This window comes from Triplophysa rosa, linkage group LG10, assembly GCF_024868665.1.
Source record: "Triplophysa rosa linkage group LG10, Trosa_1v2, whole genome shotgun sequence".
NCBI classification, from domain to species: domain Eukaryota; kingdom Metazoa; phylum Chordata; class Actinopteri; order Cypriniformes; family Nemacheilidae; genus Triplophysa; species Triplophysa rosa.
In genome coordinates this window covers 19338147-19361138 of record NC_079899.1, presented here as the reverse complement: position 1 = coordinate 19361138, position 22992 = coordinate 19338147, and the positions used below count along the sequence as shown (strand labels likewise).

Sequence of the window (22992 nt, the reverse complement as noted above, 5' to 3'; positions counted from 1 at the left end):
TTTTCGGTTTAAATCTAAACGTCTGCATTGGGTATATTGTTTCAGCTTTGGATAATTATCTCCTGTTTCCTTTGTTGGTCAAAAATAGAAAGTGCTGGTCCTGAAAAGCAGCAGTGTAGTAATGTCTGAATGTTTTGAATGTCTATCAGCAGATTTCTTGTTTTGTGTAAATTGCGTAACTGTGGGAGACGTTAAGAAAAAGGCTGTGCGTCTTGTTTCTTTCCCACAACATTAAAACCATTAAAGCCCAAGGGACAGATAACCAGAGATTTAGATGTCGCTGCTATATTCATTTACATGTGTTGTAACTATCATGGTTAAAATGAAGTTCTTCCTGATCTGCTCTAGGAATGTTTGCAGTATAATTATTCCTGAACCAACCTGATCTCAGATCAGAATACCCCAACAACTCTAATGTCAGAGTCATATCTGGGTGCGCATGTTGATGAATGCATGCCTGACAACACCCATATACACATGTGTGCTAAAGATATACATGTGTGTTTCCTTGTTAAAATTTGATAAACAAATAAGTTTTCTTACACACTTGAATGATTTAGAGTCAGTTATTTCACAATACTGACTGTACATACAGGTATATTGTAAACACTGTACATATATTGTAAAAAAAAATGTAACAAAATCTTTTACAATTAGACAAAATGTTAAATGCTCTCTCATTTGTAAGTTGCTTTGAATAAAAGCATCCGCTACATGAACAAAAGTAAATGCAAAGCTGTAAACCAACTTGCTATACAGTACAACATAAAGACCTACACTAACAAAAGTCAAAGTACTTCTATAAAACTGTTGTCACACATAAATGTGCTTTTGAGCAGTATAAGCAATCCATCTGCCACATTTAATGCGATCCATTCCTGTAAGAGAAGTTTTTTCAAACTGCTTGGAAATGTAAGAACAGTACTAAAGGGTCCTTATCAAACAAAGTCCTTGCCACGACTTTCTTCAGATCGAGGGAGAGGAAGATGATGGCGGTCTAAAATCTAGACAGATAACAACGAGTCTATAGAGGTTGAGGATGACCACTAGAAAGTTCTTGATGGCAAAGAAGACCAACATCTGGTGGAAAACATCAAAGTAAATCATCACAATGAGCCGCACCACGAGAAAGGGCCCATCCTGGATAAACAAACTCTCCACGATGTTCCAAATATCTGTGCTGTGCCTTGACAACAGAAAATTACAACAGCCTTCTCCCTCATCTGAGTTCTGCGGTCGCCATGTAACAACTGTGGAGTAACACACATTAAAAAATACAGGCTGAAGAAAAAACAAATCAAATATGATACTACCAAACAAATGTTTGTGAGTTTATTTCATTGTAGTTTGGGGAGAATTGTTGTGTTTTTAATAAAGACTTGAAGCAGTGTGACTGTCTTGTTGTTGCATTATTTGTGTCCCACGCCAAGTGGTGTTTATTCCCTTTATCACAGAAAAAACAATACGAGTTGAAATATAAGTTAATTCCCTCTCATAAGGATACACATTTACATCAGTGTCCAGCATAAGATGTTTGCTTTGTTTTGAGATGGGTTCAAAAGAGCCAGATCTGGTTATGTTTAAATACACAAGCTGCCAAAACCTTCAGCCCTCACAGGGAAACTAGCATAGACCATAAATCAACTAAAATCATGCTGAGGTGTCCCTCATGTTCCAAACAATAAAGTTAATCTGAGTCTAAGGGGCTTACTATAGGGATCCTGGGTAAAACAAAATATTTTGGATGGCTCAGGACTAAAGATTAACAATACTTAGACAAGGCACATTGTATTGTTTAGACAAGGCACAGATCAACCTCATTCAACCCAGCTCAATAGATGACCACTAACCTGCCAGATGAAAAGGAAACTGCAACATACTCCACGTCCACACTGCCAGAATTATATACACCAGCTGTTTGTTGTCTTCCCTATAACATACACAAATACAGTGAAAATGTGTTACATATAGTTGTTTAAATTAATGGATTTTTTTATATTCATTTTCCATCAAGAGACAACATGAACATTCCACCACAGATCAGGTTGAATGTATGGCCAAAATAATCATAATTACTATAATATAATATAATAAATATAATATATAATTGGTAAAAATGCAGAGCTATAGATGCAGAGCAGAGCACTGTGTCATTACAGAGACAAGATTCTCTGATACCAACAAACAACCTCAAAGATTATAGAAACAAATGAAAACATCATATATAAAAAGTATATATTTTGTTAAATTATTATAATATATATATAACAGAATGTATAACACTATAAATAATATGAATTATAAATTGATAAAATTTTGTTCTTTAATATTTTTGGCAAAATGCTCAAGTTGCCATTATTCCTTACAACTTGTTTATATTATATAACAAATATAATAAAATCTTCTTTCCTAAAAATAAGCCAGACATTACTCATCATTTAAATCTAGACACACAACTTTCATTACCACTATACTATTTTGCAAGACATAACCAACGCTGGTCCAGAAACGCTTTCAGTTTTTAACACAAAGGTAGGTAACAAACAGAACATTTAGAAATGAATTGAAATTTTTGCATTTTTAAACCTGGAGGTTCAGCAGTTAAAGTACATTTACATTACATTTTACATTTTTTTCATTTGGTTGACGCTTTTATCCAAAGCGACTTACAAGTAGGAGAGCATATAAACATTTGGTCAACACGCTAAACAGTACCGTTAGTTTACAAGGCCATGCTATAGGAGGATTAAAGCTGGAGTAAGCAAAGGAGAGAATGAACAAGATTTTTTTTTTTTTAGACAGACAGACAGTCAAATAACCCAATGTTAGTCAAATAAATGCGGAACAGGTATGTTTTGAGCTGTTTTAACAAGGTCCAATAATAATTGGACATAGAAAAAAGAAAAAAAAATCAATTTCTATATTAAAAATCTAATTACACATGAATTAAATTTCATCTCATTTAAACATATTGTTTTGTGGTCATGAATGGTGTATGTCTGGACTTAAATTATGATGTACTACCTGGCCTATTTTTAGAAAAAAAGCCATGTTATTATATTTACTTTATAATACGCCCAAAAATAACACTAAACAGCAACAACACAACTAAAAATCAATCACACTCAACAGCCAGCGCAACATCAGAACTGGGTTTCAGCCAAGCTTGTGTTTATGGCCTTAAAAAGGAAGTACCCACTTCACATCAGACAGTGTTTCACTGGTGAATTCCAGTATATCAGCTGCCGTGCCAACAAAGATGAGCAAAAGCTGAGACAGCTCCTCACGAGTTACTCCACCCCCTAGTGGGAGGAGCCATTTCCCAAGGATGAGAAGGATGAGCAGAACCTGATGAAGACCAAGGATCCAGTCGTTTGGACAGACAGAGGTGAGAACATGCTCTAGATGCTGAAAGACACAAACACACATAGGTGATTATTTTAAATGTGCTATCATTTCATTTCATTTACACCTGGCCACATATAGTCTGTGGTTTTTCTACCTTTGGCCCGCATCAACAGTTTTCCTCAAAATGTAACATGTCTTTTACTTCCCCTATGTCTTTCTCTAGAGTCACATAACTGCACATTTGTGGTAATTTAAAAATTCTTTATTTCACTGGTTATTCATTCTGCATTTTTGTCTATATAACCATAGTTTTTATTAATTTTATTGAACCTTAGTTTCTTAGTCTGTGTTGCAAAAAAAACTTGGCAGATGATTTTTTATCTAATGCAATTTACTGTATTTTAGGTACACATTTTTATCAATGTAACAGAGGCAACCCAAGCTCTTTTTATTTTCCAAAAAATGCTAATAAAACTTCCATAATAACACTGTTGGATGACACAACTTATTGGAAGCTTGAGAGGGTTTCTGTTTAAATGCTCTCTTTACCCCATACCATTAATAGTTTTTTCCATCTGGATTACCCAAGCACAAGGACGTGAATCATTCTTACCCAGCATATTGATTCAGCAGAATTCAGATTTAGCAGAAAAACAACAGGTTCAGCAAAAAAAGAAAAGAAAGAGAAACTAAGGTTCAATAATAATAATAATAAAAGCTATAGTTAAATAGACAAAGACAAAAAAGCAGAATGAATAACCAGTGAAATAAAGAATGTTTAAATTACCACAAATGCGGTTATGTGACTCAGACATAGGGGAAGTAAAAGACATGTTACATTCTGAGGAAAAACTGTTAATGTGGGCCAAAGGTAGAAAAACCTACATTACAAATTAGAAGTACATGATAGATGATCATGTGATATATGTAGACACATCACATATACATTACAATCAGAGTGCAGTGCAATGATGCTTACAGTAAACAATTCATTTCAAAACAAATTATTAAATAAATTATTAATTTTCAAGTTTACCTTTAGTGTTTCATTCATACCCATAGTACCATTTAAGGGCAATACCATGTTCTTGACGTTCTCCCACGAGTCCAACTTTTTACACTGCAGAAAAACAAAAATGAAGTTTAATAAATGGAAACAGATCTTCAGAGGGAACATTTAACACAAGAATGTATGCATTATCTCAGCAGCGATTAAAGGAATAGTGCATCTAAAAAGTCTGTCAGTTCTGTTCTCTCATGGCATTTTAAACCTATGATATTTGTCTTCAGGAGCTTGAAGTAGAATCTGCTTGACAACTGTTGTAAAAACATTCAATTTTATTAAAAAAAAATGCTGTTGACATTCTTTTGAAAATCTCTGTAGAAAGAAAGAATGTTTAGAATATTTATGTTGACTAAATTAAAGGGATACTTCACCCAAAATGAAACATTCTGTCATCATTTAGTCACCTTTGAGATGTTCTAAATCTGTATACATTTCTTTGCCCTGATGAACACAGAGAAAGATATTTGTAAGAATGCTTATAACCATGCAGTTCTTGCAACCCATTGAATTCCATAGTAGGAAAAATTACTTTATAATATTTTTGTTCTGTTAAATGCAAAAGAAGATATTTTGAAGAATGTAGGAAGGCAAACCGTTCTGGGGCACTTTTGACAACTATTGTAATTTTTCCTATTATGGAAGTCAATGGGGTCCAAGAACTGTTTGGTTACAAGCATTCTTCCAAACATCTTTCTCTGTGTTCAACCAAACTAGAGTGAACAATTCATGGCAGAATTTTCATTTTCGGGTGAACTGTCCCTTTAATACGCTTATTTGTTTGTTTGCTATTTGAAGGAATATTCCTTGGATACACATGATAATGAAAATGGATAAACATGATAATACCAATGGCAGGCATAATGTGTACACAACGGGGTACCTGCAGGTTATCAGCTCTGTTCCCCTGATGATGCAACTCTAGAATCCAGATCGAGGGTATAATACTGATGAGGAAGAAGAGGATGGATGGAGAAAACCTAAAAGAGGGTGGAAAACTGGATTTATGGATCCACACTCACTGCCATTTACAAAAATAAAGACTGGGATGAAGTGATTTATTTCATTAGTCATTAGTGAGACTAGGTCAGCTGTATGGGTCTAGCAGGATGTTGGTTGTGGAGAGTGCTTTGAGGAATGTTGGCAACGTTTTAAGGAAAAAAGTTGATTCAAAACTATAACGAGTAAATATTAAACCATATAATTCCCGGTGTTAAATGAATAAAGAATTGTTAAAGAATGTTGAACTACTGTACATTGACTCGCACAAAGAACAGCTTAATCCCATCCGACAGAAAATGATCAACAGATGTTTGTAACACGTCATGAGTTTAGTGTCCCGAAAAGCACCTATAATTGAACCATAATAAGCGAAACTGTCCTGTTGTAGGCTACATTAGCCTTTGTAGAAAACAATGCCGTTTTCATCTTTTGAAACTCACCATTTGTTGTCTTGCCCCTTCCTCCAATTAAAAGTAATTATCATCTCCGCGACCAGAGGAAGATAAAAGACCGTTAGTAACCAGTAGATTCTGTCATTTTTCACAGTGGTCACCCTCCAAACTCCAACGAAAGACACCAGAATGAATAAGGACCGGGTTAAAATCGCGCACACGAATTTAAACAAAATCATTTTCGGAGACAACGATGTCCCAGGTTTGTATGGTGTAAAATGCGCTCGAGTCCCGTGAAGTCCCCAGTTTGTTGAATCCTCCCACCACCGTCAGTCTGTGGAATCCGTTACAGTGATACAATGTTTGTTCAAGGCACTGTGGGAGTAACCAAGAAAGATTTTACGCAGTACTCTGTTATTAAAACGCGCGTTTATTGTTCATTTAGACACTTTCTTTACATTCAAACACTTTAATATTGTTAATACAACAGATGTGTATCTTCGTGTCTAGCAAAACGCGTGAAACTTCATGTGACCGGCAGAGGGCAGGATTTAGCCTACTTATCATTTCACTATAGTTTCACAGTAGTAGCATTTTAATTCAGTACATTTTCAAGTGTCTGTATTTTACAAGTGTTTGAAAAATACTTGATTATAAAGCATAGCGTCATACTTTTCACTCCACTACATTTTATAAATACATCATTTTTTTACCCCAAAAACATATGGACACTAAAAATCCAGTAGGCCCACATTCAAACTTCTGCTCATTTTCTTACTCAAAGCAGTGGAGTAAAAAGTAGGGCTGGGTATCGATTCTGATGTTCCGTTCCGATCCGATTCAATGATTATAGATTTAATACAAATCCTATAGATATTTCTAAAAAAAAGATCAGTAAACATCAGATTACAATGGTGAATTAAAAAATGAAATGAAGAGCCACAAACATGTATATTAAACTTTAAACACACTTAGCTATATTGAAACAGAACAGTCGCATACCTTGATCAAACAGGATCATGTTATTTTACATTTAAGACACAGTATAACAACAAAATTAGCTGTAAAGAGAGGCTGCAATCATATGAACCGCTGCCTTTTATGTGAAGGTAATGTTAAATTAAGCAATGTATGAACGAAAGACATGCTCCCTGAGTCCCTGTTGTAACATCCACCCGTTGTAAAAGGAAAGTGACATCTAGTGGATAGTAGTAGCAATAACAATAACATTCACTTTAACGTTCACGCTTCCTTGTATTTTATTTACATAATGCAAACCTTAACAATGCTTCCTATATGAGGGCAAGTACACAAACGTTAAAATGATGCTAACTGTTACAATACAAACAATGAATTCAACACATTACATTTCTAATCATTATATTAGAAGCAAACCTGACTGAAACAGTTTTTTCAAAATTATATTTTCATTATTTCAAAAGAATAATGCCACAACATTGAACACAGATAAATAGATAAAAGCCAGATAGATTCATCATAAATTAAAATTGAAATATAACTGAAAAATAACGCAATATATCAAAATATATATATTTTTTTTTACTTTACAAAACCTCATATGTGAACAGTATTTATAAAAATATATGTGTACCGTACCCATATATCTTAGTAAGTATATATTACTTAAATATTATGTGTAAAAACACAATTAAAGACCTTTCACATTCAACAGAAAGAAACTTTACAACATGTAAAATTGTGTAAATTAACACAAAGAAATGAAAAGAAAGACCTTGAAGTCCTCAAATCTCTATAATAGCACTTTCATTACAGCTGCGAGTGGCCTCATGAGTGATGACTTCTGTTGGCTGGAGAAGATTCATTTCAGTTTCCTTCTCTGTTTCCTTTTTCCTGTTCCTTTCCATAGATCTGCTTACTTTTTGTATTTTATGACAACAATACCCAGAAAATGCTGAAAGTACCACTAGTATGACAACTCCAGCTACTATTGGAATTATGGATATACCAAAAGTGATCTTGTTAGTTCCTTCAAAAAGAAACAACAGAGGTAGCGTTAATAAAGTAAGGAAGATTTCATGAGAATCATTTTACAGCCGTGTGTTTCTTCTCTAGTGTCTGAGGACACAAAACATACCAACATTGAAGATCTGAATGATGACCACGCTTCTGGTCCTGCCTGTACCTCTGTCTCTCACAATGAATGTTCCAGAATCCGGTGGTGTGATGTTTGTTAGGATGAGAGTGGTATTGTGCAGCAGAGTGCGGTTTGTGTAATGACTGGTACACGTCAGCAGATGTCGCTCTACCTCACACACAGATACAGTGAGGTTTCCACCGTCTGGCAGAAAGCTAAGAGACACTTGAGACTCATTGGGCAGAGGGAGTTGAATCTGTGATCCAGAATCTGCCGTAATCCTGGACATGTTTTCTGGTGAAAAAACAAGACAATTAGACTTGTACAACTGTATAATTCAAACAGGAACATCAAATATAATGTTCAGACAAAATGACAATACTGTATAACTGCATTTACCTGTGACAGTAAGATTAATCACTGCTGCAGGTCTGATGTCATTATTTTTCTTGAAGAAGCACACATAGTAGCCCTGGTCGTCTGGGCGGGTGTCATTAAAAATGAGAGAAATGTCCCCGTGTTTGATTCTGTCCTTCAGAACTGAGACTCGACCTTCAAACATTGGGTCCACAAACAGAGATCCAGATTTCCACTGGACCACAACCTGAGTCCATCTCTTCCACTGCACAAATGCAGCTTCTGAGCCTGACCAATCAACATGGCCGAAACATGACAAAAGGACACCTTGTCCTGATTTTATAAACAAGGCACGTTGAGGCCTACGGACTAAAGACAGAAGGATAAAGATTTCGATGAGAAAGACAAATTTAACGTATGCTCATTCTTGCAAAATTCTTCAAAATTACCTTTCACCTCAAGGTCGACCTCTCCAAGAGTCATACTCTGTCCATTTTTAATCAGCACACATTGATACTGTCCGCTGTCACTATACTCTGTATGAGTGATCAAGAGAGAGAAATCTCCTTTTCTGAGACGCTTGGTAGACAGATCCGTTCTGTTAATGTACCTGCTGCCCTGAATTATTTTGCCAAGCTGGAATCGTGTGACCAGATGCTCTCCGGTCCACCACTGAATGTCAAGATCTGCGGTAATGTCTGTGTGTTTGATGTCCAGGCAGGGAAGAGTGACTGAACTACCAAGCTGAACGTCAGCTTGATGGGCCAGGACCATGGGCAACCTCCCTAAAATTGAAACGCACACAAAAAAATTCATTCCAGATGCGTTTACAGACTGTGATTTCATTTAAAGGAAATTCAGTTATTACTCACCAGCCTCTGTGAGCAAGCAGCAATAGAGTATGACCTTCCACATCATGGCTAACACACCTTTGGTAAGGAAAAGCAATATTACACATCTTCAAAAGAACTTTATACAAATATATCTGGCATGCAGAGTGATGCAACAAGATATCTGAAGGTAGCAGGCGCCCACAGTCACCTCCTGTAACATGGGCATTTGTTTATAATCTACAAAAGTTTCTAAATATAATTTATTTTCCCTTCAACCCTGAGTTTCAACCATAGACTGTGATATCAACAGTAATGTAACATTATTTAATAGGAGCTCAGTGCGCAACGGCCTATTACAATATGCAAGGCAAGCTTCCTGTTGCATCAGAAAACAACTTGTGATGGTATCGTGATCAAAACAATAGTGATGAGGAAATACCCGTCTATTATTTGGTTTAGCAGCGAACATTAGGCGAAATAATAATTATTCATCTCTTTGAAGATTTGACAACGCTCATTCTAAACATGTTTTAAAATATATTTATGTATGCTTAATTATGCAAATATGTGTGCATACAGTGAATGCCTAACGGTTGGAATACACTACAAGACTTTTAAAATCTGAACAGATTTTTTAAAAACTAGACATCATCCACTTGCAAACTTTTAGAACGTTTGCATAGAAAACAATACATGATAAAATCTGCAGACTTTCTGCAACAACTCCAGACTGAAAATCTGGGCAAAAATCTGAGCAAAAGTCTTGTAGTGTGTTCCAGCCATAACTGATCAAATCTGCAGATTGGCACAGACTTTCTGCAACAAGTCCAGACTGAAAATCTGGGCAAAATCTTAGCAAAAGTCTTTTTAGCCTTAAGTAGCAAAATAGCAAAAATGAGGAGGTAAACCAACACCAGAAAAAATATCAGGTTATTACTTACATATCTTCTTTGTCTGAAAGCTCCAATTGTCGTGTTTTCCTTTTGGTTAACCAAGGTAGAGCTTCACAGACACAAGGACCAAACAACGACAACAACAAACTCTGGATTTCCTTGTTTTAGTTTGTGCGCTTTTGTTGAGTAACTCACCACTCCCCCTAAGCACTCTTACCTCAACTCGTTTTTAATTCACAGTCACTACTTGCTCCACCTGACATACAGGAAACTATGAAGGTATTTCAGTAGCAAAACTTGAGAGCATGTAGATTTTAATTTGTGAACTTATAGAGTAAGTATTTGTACCTGTACACTAAAATGTACACTCACAGCCCCAATGTGAAAACTTGTAAAATAAAAAACTGAAGTTGAATGTTGAGATTTGCACTCGTGGACAAAACTCACAAATCTGTCTTCTGAATTTGAAGTTGCAGAAAAATAGTCACAAATGTGTAAACTGGCATTTACAAAATACATGGGCAGATACAAATGCATAGCACACGTTTTCCTAGATTCAGATTTGAATTGCAACCACAAATAGGCATCCACAACCTCTCAAATCTGTCACTGCAGTTTCAAATCTTCCCGCCTTGACTTTTGCTACTACTTTGTGTTTGCATAGTGTATGTCTGTGAACTGTGCATATTAAATTTGTATTCATAAACACAAAAACATACACACACATGTATATATGTTTAGGAAATATTGACATGTATTTATTTATATTTACCAATAATTTAAATTGTATATAAACGTTTATAAATTTGTATTTTATATTTTCATTAATTATACTTGCATGTGTGTTTTTATAAATACAAAATGAATATGCACAGTACACTGACATATATTATGTAAACACAAACTTTTATTCTGGATGCGATTAATCGTTTGACAGTCCTAAAATATATATAAAAATGTATTTATCTTTATGTATTTACTCATTGCATTTGACATGTTTTCTTATATTTGTAAAGAAAATTTGTCCCTCATAAGTACAGACATCTACACACAACAGTCTCTTTCTTAATCTTTATTGAACAGTCACATTTGGTTTTCATAAACATAGCAACAAGAAAAATGAAAATGTCTTTTGAACATGTTTGTCAGTATGAGGCACGTTCACACATTGAAATGGATTGATTTGTGTTACTGAGCTGTCCATGACCATATCAAGTTCTAATGTTTTTCTACTATAACAGAGTAAGATGTCAGACCTCAGGCTCTTCCTGTCAACATGTGTGGTTCTCGATCTGTTTAAGCTACAAAATCACCAGAATGTTGTCGCAGTAAAGGTCTGGCTATGCAAACTAGATAAGAGCAAATGCAAATGCAATGCAAATGCAATGCAAATGCAAATGAGCAAAATCAGTCACAGGTTAGAATAAGGCAATACATCATGAGTGTGGAGTGAAGAACAACATTTTTCTGTTTTATAAATCCATTAACTAATAACATGTGCACAAATCAGACTGGCAGAAGAGTGTTTTGTCAACAGTCAAACCATATCTACAGCAGGGGCACAATGCACTCAAAATCACACATAAGAAAACATGCAGTCAAACACAGTCACACCCAAACGTCAGACACAAACTATGATTTTAGAAACTTCCACATGGGAGATGATATTTTTTACTACATATAGTGTTGAAATGATGGAATACAGTATGTCCATGATTAGTGCACATAAACATATGCATCTCCTACAAAAGCTACATTTGAAAAGGTTTCAGTATCTTGGTAACACTGAAATTTGGGTATAACTATAACAAAATCTTATCCACATGTGAAACTTTCCCCAGCAAATCATTAAGTGTTAAATTATATCAGTAAAACAAATTAATTCATATCAGGGATTGTAATGAGCTTTTTTTGCTCTAACAGAAATCAACATACACCACCAAAATAATAGCAATAGAATATAACTGCTTCATGAGTAATCCATTTAAAGGAAAACTGCGTTTAGAGTAAAACTGAACACATTGAGGGTACACGAGAAGGTTTAAAGGCTCAGGTGGCATGCAGATGCTTGGCAGAGAATCAGAAAGCATTTGTTCTTTTGCGCTTGCTGCAATACAAGTCTTCACGGGATCCCAGGAGAGCCACAAACAGGATTTCATCATTTCAGGCAGTATATATGGAGTAGAGGTCTTGTTGGGGTGAGCAATCTCAGCAAACGCCTGGATGTGGCTGTTATAGAAGCATTCATGCTAGTAATGCTTGTCTTGCTGTATTTCTTTTCTCAGTTCCTTTTTTTGAGGATAGATGGAGTTTTCTATAAGGCAATGACTGCACTATAGGTCTTCACACCAGTTATGATGTAGGACTGTTGTTTGACTTTGGATGTTCAACGTAAGAAACATGAGTGGTTTGACGGCTTTAGTGTAAACTGAAAAAGACAATCTTGTCTGAGGTCCAGAATGTATCGAAAGTCAAATAGTTCAGAATGAGCAGGGCTGTGTTTTAAATATAAGAAAAAGCACCAAAAACACGCAGGTAAGGTTCACAGTGGGATTATAGTTTTGTTTTTTGGGAAATTCAGCTTTAACTCTTTGTTTTGCTTCATTTTTCTGCCTTGCTCTGTTTTCTTTTTTCTGCTGTTCAGTAATTTCTCAATGAGGACATATAATGTTTAATTAACCATTTGGTTGAATTTCTGGGAGACCCCCAAAGAGTTTTAGCTTGGTCTAGGTATTTTATGTTCTCTGTCTGGTTCTCTAACATATTGTAAAGGTTGCACGTCTCAATCGCTTGCTCAGAGATATCGGTTTAGGTTAGTGTGTGCGTGACGGCTAACGGCCAACGCTGATGTTGCAGATCTTGCAGCTGGGGTCTTTCTTGGCATTGACAGTAGATAAGCTCATCAGCTGGTGACCGCTGATTTGAGAGACGCTCCCCAGTTCCAGTGGAACCGGCTCGGTATAAATCAGCTCCAGGATGACATCCTGAGCGTGCCGGAATTCCACACGCCCGTCCTCCCCACACACGCGTGTTAGGAAACGGTTGTTGGTCACGTCCAGCTCTGGGAGGCGTTCGCTGCAGTACAAGTCTCCGCTGGAGCCCCGGGGAGCAAGGACCAGGATAACGTAATGATAGGCAGTGTACATACAGTAAAAGTCCCCGAAGTAGACACGCGTGTCAGGGGTGAAAAGAGTCTCCGCGGGCACCTGGAAGTGAAAGCGGCCATACGGGGAATCCTGCGGAGGCTGACCTGTGTTGAACTCAGTGTTACAACTGAAGATAATCCCTTCGAGTTTACCACTGAGAGGTGAACCGTGACTGCCGCTGTTATCCTTAACTGAGGGCATCATTCGACCACCAAGCACATCTCTGAGAGAGAGAGAGAGAGAGAGCGAGAGAGAGAGAGAGAGAGAGAGAGAGAGAGAAACATTTTTCATATCCCTACTTAGGGATAGTTCACCCAAAAATAAAAATTCTGTCATCATTTATTCACCCCCATGACGTTTAAAAAACCTGTGTATGACTCTTTCTTCTGCGGAACACAAAAGAAGATATTTTGAGTCAATGGGGACATATTTTGTTTAGTTACATTCTTCAAAATATGTGTTCTGCAGAACAAAGAAAGTCATACAGGTTTAAAATGACACGAGTGTGAAGAAATTATATTAAAGAGGTCTTATGGCACGAATACATGTTTTTCTGTGTCTTTGGTGTGTTATAAGTTGCCCATGCATGTATTAGACACGTAAAATTGCACAAATGAAAGTGTAGGAACAAAAGATGCATTCTATCTAAAAGCGAATGCTCACCCAGACCTGCCTGAAACGCCTCGTGTAACCACACCCCCACAAATCTACGTCAGTTCGTGGTATGATTTGACTAAGACCACCCAAATGTATACGCAAGTAAGGTGGGCGTACCTGTCAGAACAATTGCTTTGGAACCTGATGTTCCAAATATGGTAAGAGGCGTTACATTTCCATCACACGCTTGCAGTATTCGACCAATCACTACGCACTGGTGAACTGGCCAATCATAGCACACCTCGCTTTTCAGAGCGATGAGCTTTGTAAAAAATCTGCGCGTTTCAGAGAGGCGGGGCAAAGAGGAGATACAAACATGCACGGTATGTGGAAAATACAGCGTTTTGAACCTTAAATCGTGTATACACATAGCATTACATCTAAAACAAACGATCAATTTTGTTTTAGCTGTGTCATATGACCCCTTTCAATAAAAGAACATAATTACTACTCCACAAGATGGCACTGTTTTCCTTTTAAAATTAATCTGTATCTTGGCAGCAAAGAAGGACTCTTTCTTTCCCTTTCATGACAGCATCCCACACCCTCCATTTCACACAGCAAAGTCTTTTCTGTAGGGAGATTTTTTCATGAGTCACCTGCAATGTTGGAAGTACTCCTCATGCTGATTCCGGTAAAACACAGAGAACTTCAGCATCCTGCCAGCGATGACCTCAGCCTTCTGAAGCAACTGCGTCAAATGCACCGAGGAATAATCTGCAAACATAAATAAAAATGTGCTTATTTGTCACCAATCGATCACTGTTAATCTCAATGTTTCTCAATGAGACAAATGCTAACCACACAAGATCTGCCCACAAATGCAACTTGTTATATTAAAGGGATAGTTCACCCAAAAATTAAAATTCTGTTATTTACTCACCCTCTTGTCATTTCAAGCCTGTATGACTTTCTTTCTTCCACAGAACACAAAAGAGGATATTTTGAAGAATGTTGGTAACCGAACAAGAGTAGTACCCATTGACTTGCATTGGTTTTGTGTCCATACAATAGAAATGAATGGGTACCGCTGTTGTTTGGTTACCAACACTCTTCAAAATATCTTCTTTTGTGTTATGCAGAAGAAAGTCAAACGGGTTTGAAATGACAATAGGGTTAGTAAATGATGACATAATTTTCATTTATGGGTGAATTATCCCTTTAAGTTTTACACATTGTATATTTGTATATGTTTATTCTTTTTATGCTACTATGCATACTATACTGTTATGTATAACTGACAATTATTATTAAAATTTGATATGTACAGTGTACAAAATGTATGTCAATTCTAAAGCTTTTTTTCCACATAATAAAAAGCACTATACAAATAAAACAGAATGAAATGTGTTGGCTACCTGCTGTACAGAACTCAACAATGTCACTCCATTCTGATATAGCGTAGTCTCCATCGCTCTGTTTGGATGCAGTTTGCACAGCAACTGTGTATTCTGTCCGTGGACTCAGGAACCAATGCCCTCGTACTGTCATAGGCAACGGGACTGCCTTAGCAACAAGTTTAGTGGGCACGTCCTGACAACAGAGACCCACAGTCATTGAGGGAAGAATATATATATACAGTATATATATAAGCAAATGCAGAGGATTTTACATTATAGACCTTAAAACTCAAAAAGGTTCTACTTAAATGTATATTTTGCTTTTGGAAATCTTTGTTTAAACTATACTTTATTTCTGTTATCTTATATTAACATATATTATAAACCACTTTAAGTTGCACTACATACATCACACTTTATTTTATTTTATTACTATAATTATCTTTCTTTTCGTTTCTGTACATACTTGCACTATTTGTACGCAGCCCAGCTGCAAATGCTTTGGCAATACAAATGTACATTTTGTCATGCCAATAAAGCACACTTAAATTGAAAATTGATTAACATTTACAGCTGCTAAAAGCATTTGGATTGATTGCTGTGGCATTCTAAACAGTCCATAACACTTTTGCCCTCTAATGATGCAAATCTGGACATAAAGGACTATAATTGCTTGTTGTGAGCTAATTCTTTTAGTACCTTGTGTTTAAATTTATTGGAGTTCTTGTTCTCCTTTTTGTTAAGGTCAATGAAATAATGCGTGATCTTCTCTGTGGTGTGAGGGTCCATGTCCCAACAGATCTTAAAAGAGTCACAGGTGATGTTACTGATCCTGATGTTGCGAGGAACAGGTAACTCCTCAATTCCCACCACACCGCTGTCATCTGCCTTTCCTGAGAAAGAAGAAAATAGACAGAACTTAATGAAATCCAGAATCACCGGTCTAAAAATAATTCTAAAAAGGATACTTTACTAGCGAATCAAAATTTCCTCAAGTTTTACTCACCCTCAAGGCATCCTAACTGAATATGGATTTCTTCTTGAAGAATAATGCAGATGGAGTTATAATACCACGTGTCATTTTACTTCCAAGCGGTAGAATGGGAGTGAATGGGTGTTGACTTTTTGAAGCTCCAAAAAGTGCATCCATCGATCAAAGAACTGCTCGACACGGCTCCGTGGTCTTAACAAAGGTTTTCTTGAAGCGAATCGACGCGTTTGTTTAAGACAAATATCCATATTGACAGCGCTCTGAACGTTGATGTCTAGCTTCCGTCATCTCTTGAATGCGCGTGAACCAGAGGCTTGTTTTGGAACAAAACGAAAAATGCAGGAAAAACAAGCCTCTGGTTCACGCGCATTCGAGAGATAAAGGAAACTAGACATCAACGTTAATAGTGCTGTCAATATGGATATTTCTCTTAAACAAATGCATCATTTCACTTCAGAAGACCTTTGTTAAGACCACAGAGCAGTGTCGAGAAGTTCTTTGATCAACACCCATTCACTTCCATTCTACAGCTTGGAAGCAAAATGATACGTAGTATTATAACTCCGACTGGATTATTCTTCGAGAAGAAAACCATATTCAGTTAGGATGCCTTGAGGGCGAGTAAAACATGGGGAAATTTTGATTTGATAGTAAAGTATCCCTTTAATCTAGACTTCAACAACAGATGCATGTTTAGATGCTTTAGATCAGGGGAGCCCAATCGTGCTCCTGGAGATCTACCATCCTGTGCAGTTCACCTCCAACCCATTTAAAACACCTGTTTGTTATTATACTAGTAATCCTGAATATCTGGATTAGCTGCTTCAGGTGTGTTTGATTGGAACTGAACTCTGCAGTACAGTAGACCTCCAGGAGCAGGAGTGGGCACCCCTGCTTTAGGTAATGTAAGAATTGGATGCTTTTCATTCAAGATTACACAAATCAACAAAGAGAGGGCTGTTAGGTTTACTGCCAGTCTGCATCAAAAAGATGCTTTTGTTTTTGCCTAATAAGAACAACACCGGCAGGATTCGTCTCTCTACGGTAATGGCAGTTTCGAAATTCACCCGCTTTAACAAAGGGTGCAGTTTCCATGGAAACAAATCAAGGCCATTAATCAATGTAGAATAATTTTTAAGTAGAAAATGAGCAGCATATAGAGGATTAAATGATTTACTCTGGTGGTCTAAAAACACCTTAACAAATCAAACCACTAACTAGCAACTTGTGATGTATTATGTCTAATTAACACAACAATGCAATGGCAAAGCTGTTTACCTACAAAGTTATGAAGCTGCCTAAAGAATAATGTGTTTTCACAACAAGTATAGCATGGTGTGCACTCTAAAAAAAAAAAGCCGTAAAAACAGGGCACAATATACTGTATTAATATGAAGGAATTTTCCGTGTTCATTTTTACAGTTGTTTTACCTGTATTTTACATTTTGCACTGCATTCATTTGCATTTTAGCATTAATGGAAATGTCCGTAAAATAAAGGAAAATGTACTGGTAATTTTCTGCCAGTACTTTATCTGTTTTTCACGGGATTTTTTTTTACAGTGTGTAGCTACTGTATGAAATAAACAGATGTTTTCAGATCAAACAGATATGCATGTAATGCTGGAGTATCTGACACAACCTGACTGTTGGAAATTGAAAAGTTAGATTTGTCTTTGCTAAAAACTCTTACAATACAGACAACACTCGAAAAATCAAAACAAACAGGATAATCCAGACAGAGCTGAATCATGACAGACAGAGAGAGAGAGGGAGAGAGTGAGAGCAAAAGATGAGAGCGAAAAGAAAGTGTAATGTGTCTGGCTCTCTATCTCACTGCAGGCTAAAACCTCCAGTGGGACTACAGTCTATTTAAAGTTATACACACAGATGAATCACCAGACATTAAATAACATTAAATACATCTCTGTAACACCAAACCCATTCTAAATATCTTCTTCCTAAACACCCACAGAACTAACATTTATCAGGAGAGCCTCAGCCAATAGCCATCAGTATTATAAACCAAACACTATCTCTGCAAAACTACAATGAGGTTTTTATGTAAGTACACAGCAATCCAACATGTACTCCAAGATAAAACTGTATAAGCTTAAGTGCTGCAGTATCTATTTTAGCTAATGACTAAAAAGTAACACTAAAATGTATATAACCACACACACACAGATGACTGCTGTTCGCTCAATGCTCTATTATTCTCAATCATATACAATTGTTTCCTAAACCTTACGATACAGCAACTACCAGTAAAACTACGTACAACAATTGCAAGGACAGATCAGGTATTAGTGCAAGTGCCTTGCTCAAGGGCACAATGGTATAAAGGCTGGTAACTTTCCAGTTCACTGGTTGCCTCTAACTGACATCAGATTTGCAACAACGTCATTACAAATCCAGGCTTTTAGTATCAATGCCAAGTCTACTTTCTTTGAACAACATTTTTTTGTATTAGTGCATTATAGTGTATTATTTGACTGTATGTTTTTGTTTATTTAGTGCAAATCACAAGTGTCACGCTTATGGAAAATGCCAAGGGTGTTCAAGGTCCTGCACCAATTCAGGTTTTCTGTTTAATCTGACTTGGAATTTTTCACTGAGCACTCAGCTAATGGGTTAGTATTAGCTAGTGCTAACAGTTTCTGCCATCATCAGACAGCAGTATTGTTTCTCTTTTTATGGTCTTAATTTCACAAAATAATAACCCTTCATATAAATTATAAGCATTTATATAATAACAACCAAAATATTATTTTTTTCACGCACACATATCGTTTCACCTCAGAAAATGTTTATTAACACACTGGTATTGGATTACAGTTATAATGAATACTTAAAGGAATAGTTCACCCAAAAATGGTCCCCATTGACTTGACCATAGTCAAGTCATAGTCCATTTTTATTCCTACAATTTTTTTTGGGGGGGGGCTATTCCTTTAACAGATTTAACAGATGCTAATTTTTAAAAGCAATGTTTCCTCCCCAAAAAACGCTCTAGTTCCACGTGCAGGTCCTCATTTTGTTGCACTTAAACAACATGAAACAAACACTATTGTGTAACTGTGATAAAAAGAGTCTCCACTGCCAGCACACTAATTAATGCTTATTCAAAAAGCGCCATGCAGAGATGATAAAAACATCTCCTCCCTTGCTGGTGAAAACTGATGAGTCATTGTGCTAGCCCTAGAAGGACCCTGAAATCCTATTTGCAATTTGGCACCTCAATCATTCTTAAAGAGAATGGGTATGAATGTTTACGAAATAAGACGAGTAAATCAATGTGCTTCCCATACTTTAAAGCCAAAATGAAATAAAGACAAAGCAGCACCCACATGCAAGGATCAGACCGGGTGAGGGGTAATCAATGTATCTTAATGTAAATCTTTGCATGATGACTATGCATTTTTAAATGCCACAGCACGTTCCTCCCTATGTGTGCTGCATGCATGCACACCTGACTACATCCCTTCAGTCTCTGCCATGAAATAATATCCAGAAAGAATATACAATGAATTAGATAAATATAATGAATATAATAAATGATCTAACAAATCTTTCCATTTGGTCACTCCTTGATCCTTGCATCTTAGCCCCTGCCACATCAACATGAGTAAATGTTTAGGCGTTTATGCCTTTAGTTTGATTAATATTACCACCACATTTGCCATTAGAATCATTATTCTTTTTACTGTTTATTTTAATTAATCGTACATAAGAATTTGGTTTCATTTTGAGATTTCATTTGGTTCTTGCCAGGGTTACAGTACCGCTTCAGCCTCCCTGACTATGAGACAAGACTATGCAAGAGGACAGCGGGTAGTGTCCATGGTGCTGAACTGAAGCACTTGCATAGCCACACAGGCAGCAGAGATGTCACGATGCGATAACACCATCAGCACGCAAAAAGCCTGCCCAATTTTTATGAAAATTTCGATTTTCAAACCCTGTTTCACTAAACTCACCGTGCGCTAAACGCATTCAAATGATTTAGATAATTTCATTGACAGTCTTCGAATGACAGTCGCTGTGTGATCCAGTGGTGGCTTACCGTCCCTCTCGCACAGCTGGAGAGACTCCAGGCTCACGTTTTTGACCATGCCATCGCGTGGGTTTAGCGGGCTCGCCATCGCGTGTGCCAAACCCGGCGCCTCCATGTCCTCGGAGGGGTGTGGATGGATGTCTCTCTGATAATATTACTTAGCTAAGGCTGGGAAAAGAAAAACGTGATTCTAGTGCTGTCTTCTCTTCTGTTTTCCCCGGCGTTTAGTCGTCACCACGACACTGCCGCACATAGATTAAAAAATAGAGACAAGCTGCAAAGAAGATGATGGTTGCAGTTCTCGTGAAAATATAACTACGCGCAAGTCCTCTCGTGATGCCACAAGTGTTTTTCGCAGTGCTTACAATATCCGACTGTGGAATAAGGGATTAACGCGGTTGAACAAACGACGGGTTATGTAACGAGATTACGCTCCCGTTAATTCTCGATTTCAGATCACCACACTCCCTTCACCTCCCACCGCCGCCTCTCCGTGAAATACTCCCTTTCCCCATCTATTGCACTGACGTCATGGCAAGCGCTCGTGCTCATGTCCATATTTGGTACCAGATTGGCTCGCGTGCCCGAGCGCTGCTCTGAGGCGCAGGTGCGAAAGACGCTCGAGCAGTGTTGCCAGACCGGGCGGTTTTGAATTTGATTGTGCGGGTAATAATTGGCTTGGGCGGGTGGACAAAATTTGGGCGGATTTGGGATCAGTTTGGTGGGTTTGAAACATGTACATTGTATAGGCTTATTATTTAACAAAACCCAAGTGTGCATGTACTCCATCCAATTAGTAATCGTGACGTTACTAAACACGCCCACTGACGAGGTCACAGGCAGCTCGCAGGCTAGCCCGCGACTTTTAGCCAATCGCGAATGACAGTTTGCCACCGCCAAAGACAGTTTTGCAACCGCCAAAAAAGAAGCAGCAGTCAGCGGGAAATTTAAACAGTCAATATGCCGAAGTGATTCTGAAAAGTTGCGTTCAGCTGTGTTCTTCAGCATCCTGTCAAGTTACAACCGACACCCTGTTACTGTTCTGCATTTAAAGGTAGGCTTAAGATCTCCCTCTCTCTTACACACCTGTTTATAATGAGTAAAATGTAGTAATAATAATAGTTAAAATAATAATATTTGAAGTATAAAATATAATTTCAATACACATTGTTGAATTCGTTATTACCGAATTGGGTATGTGAATGATCTTTACACTGTAAAAGTGCAGTGTGTGTGGTGTGCTGGGCCGTTTTTGGGCTGGAAACCTTCAACTCTATCTGGTAACACTGCGCTCGAGCCTCGCGGTGTCAGGGTGGGATGCCAAACACGGCGGGTTGCAGGACAAGTGTAAAGCATAAACCAAACTATGCAATAATACGAGGTGGAGGTTAGACGTTTTTAGTCTATAAAACAATAACTTTTTTTTTAGTTAACGTACGTAGCCCATGTCACGACAGCATGGCGTTTAACACATTGACAAGACCACAACAAGGATAAGTATAGTGAGAGGATACATTACGCTGTTATTACCGAAAAGGGTAAATTTGCAGAAACATAGAGAAAGGGGCAGTACAAGAGGGACACCGAATTTGGCTGCCCGCGCCATCTTCTGCCAAGACTAGGCAATTCATGCTGCCTTCACGTGCTCTCGGAATTATCGGAAATATGAGTTTCCGATGTAAAAATCGCACATGAACTCCACTGGGAAGTTTGGAAATTGATAACCGAATTTCCGAGATGGACAGGCCTTATGCTGCCTTCACGTGCTCTCGGAAATTTGATAATTCCCACTTCTGATGTCATAATTCCGAGCTGGTTGTGTTCAGGTTCTTTGTTGTCGGAAAGAATGGAGGACTCCAGATTCATGCTTGCGTGTGTCTTGGGAAAATGTTATATGGTAATAGTTTTCATGTACATCCTATTGTATAGTTTTACTAGTCTAGTTTACTAGCTTGCTGACTGTAGAGAATGTGAAGCTGACGTCACGTCCCTATGTCGCCATCTTGGGAGGAAAATAATCCACTGCTATTATTGTTTTGATATGTACCTTTACTTGTTTTGTTTGTCCCCTCAATAGTGTGGGTGGGGGGGTTGGTATTTTGGCCAAAGATGAGAGAGACAGATCATATGTTGTAAACGTAAACTGCTGTGTTGTGACAGTTGTTTGATGATCCAGATCCAGCTGATGTTTCTAATGTCCTGGAAGGGATTGATGTCATCTCTTCACAAGTGTTGAGTCACCTGAAGTCTTCACAGTAGGCTGGATCTAAACTTGAGCCGACATTGTCTCTAGTTACCTCGGGATGGGCATCCCAAGGTAGGAACAGAAGAGAGAAAAATTAGCGTAGCTGCTGTTCATAATATTTTATTTCAGGCCAAAGTAATCATTTGTGTTTGACCTGATATAACTGGGACACAAGGATTGAGATGCAAGTGAAAGCTTGGCTAAAGTGACGTGTCATTTTTGGGTGAACTATCCTTTTAATGACAATTCTGTCATCATTTCCTAACCCTCAGATCGTTCCAAACCTGTAAACACAAAGGAAGAAATTAAAAAAAATATCATTAACCAAACGGATCTCATCATCCATTGACTCCCATAGTATTTATTTTCCCTACTATGGCAGCAAATGGGGGATGAGATCTGTTAGGTTATTGACATTCTTCCAAAATCTTCCTTATTGTTCAGGAGAAGAAAGAAATATATAACAATATGTATAACAATGATGACAGAATTTTAATTTTTGGGTGAACTATCACTTTAACTTAAAGTGGGATAGGATTTCTGAACCAAACAG

General features: G+C 37.4%; 3 protein-coding genes across 4 annotated transcripts; all 3 read right to left on the bottom strand.

Moving 5' to 3' along the window:
* Positions 1-310: 310 nt before the first annotated feature.
* tmem26a (transmembrane protein 26a) lies at positions 311-6115 on the bottom strand. The gene is made up of 6 exons (XM_057343602.1): positions 5854-6115; positions 5295-5391; positions 4385-4468; positions 3200-3408; positions 1851-1930; positions 311-1250 (listed from the first exon to the last, which is right to left on the bottom strand). The coding sequence occupies exons 1-6, from the start codon at positions 6042-6044 to the stop codon at positions 967-969; spliced, it is 945 nt and encodes a 314-aa protein (XP_057199585.1). The 5' UTR covers positions 6045-6115; the 3' UTR covers positions 311-966.
* Positions 6116-6759: 644 nt separating this feature from the next.
* Positions 6760-10203, bottom strand: LOC130560107 (uncharacterized). The gene is made up of 6 exons (XM_057343601.1): positions 10053-10203; positions 9151-9207; positions 8728-9063; positions 8321-8647; positions 7922-8215; positions 6760-7813 (listed from the first exon to the last, which is right to left on the bottom strand). Exons 2-6 carry the CDS (start codon positions 9194-9196, stop codon positions 7569-7571), a joined length of 1248 nt encoding a protein of 415 aa, XP_057199584.1. The 5' UTR covers positions 9197-9207; positions 10053-10203; the 3' UTR covers positions 6760-7568.
* Positions 10204-11061: 858 nt separating this feature from the next.
* Positions 11062-22753, bottom strand: phyhipla (phytanoyl-CoA 2-hydroxylase interacting protein-like a). Of its 2 annotated transcripts, none has more exons than XM_057344506.1 (5): positions 21725-22753; positions 15847-16040; positions 15166-15340; positions 14407-14524; positions 11062-13373 (listed from the first exon to the last, which is right to left on the bottom strand). In XM_057344506.1, exons 1-5 carry the CDS (start codon positions 21798-21800, stop codon positions 12836-12838), a joined length of 1101 nt encoding a protein of 366 aa, XP_057200489.1. In that variant the 5' UTR covers positions 21801-22753; the 3' UTR covers positions 11062-12835. The 2 variants fall into 2 exon arrangements, with proteins under 2 accessions (XP_057200489.1, XP_057200488.1); XM_057344505.1 differs by lacking the exon at positions 21725-22753 and adding an exon at positions 20204-21706.
* Between the last annotated feature and the right edge of the window lie 239 nt (positions 22754-22992).

Bases quoted from the DNA above. Each gene is read 5' to 3' on its own strand.
- tmem26a (XM_057343602.1), bottom strand. From the start codon at position 6,044: ATGATTTTGTTTAAATTCGTGTGCGCGATTTTAACCCGGTCCTTATTC. The intron at 4,469-5,294 runs GTACCCCGTTGT...GTTTTTCTGCAG, and splicing joins ACAGAGCTGATAACCTGCAG to TGTAAAAAGTTGGACTCGTG. The intron at 3,409-4,384 runs GTAAACTTGAAA...TGTGTCTTTCAG, and splicing joins GTATGAATGAAACACTAAAG to CATCTAGAGCATGTTCTCAC.
- LOC130560107 (XM_057343601.1), bottom strand. From the start codon at position 9,196: ATGATGTGGAAGGTCATACTCTATTGCTGCTTGCTCACAGAGGCTG. The intron at 9,064-9,150 runs GTGAGTAATAAC...TTTCAATTTTAG, and splicing joins CTGCTTGCTCACAGAGGCTG to GGAGGTTGCCCATGGTCCTG. The intron at 7,814-7,921 runs GTATGTTTTGTG...TTCTTTTTGAAG, and splicing joins CATTCAGATCTTCAATGTTG to GAACTAACAAGATCACTTTT.
- phyhipla (XM_057344505.1), bottom strand. From the start codon at position 20,309: ATGGAGGCGCCGGGTTTGGCACACGCGATGGCGAGCCCGCTAAACCCA. The intron at 14,525-15,165 runs GTAGCCAACACA...TTATGTTTGCAG, and splicing joins TGTTGAGTTCTGTACAGCAG to ATTATTCCTCGGTGCATTTG. The intron at 13,374-14,406 runs GTGACTCATGAA...TCTCTCTCTCAG, and splicing joins GAGTACTTCCAACATTGCAG to AGATGTGCTTGGTGGTCGAA.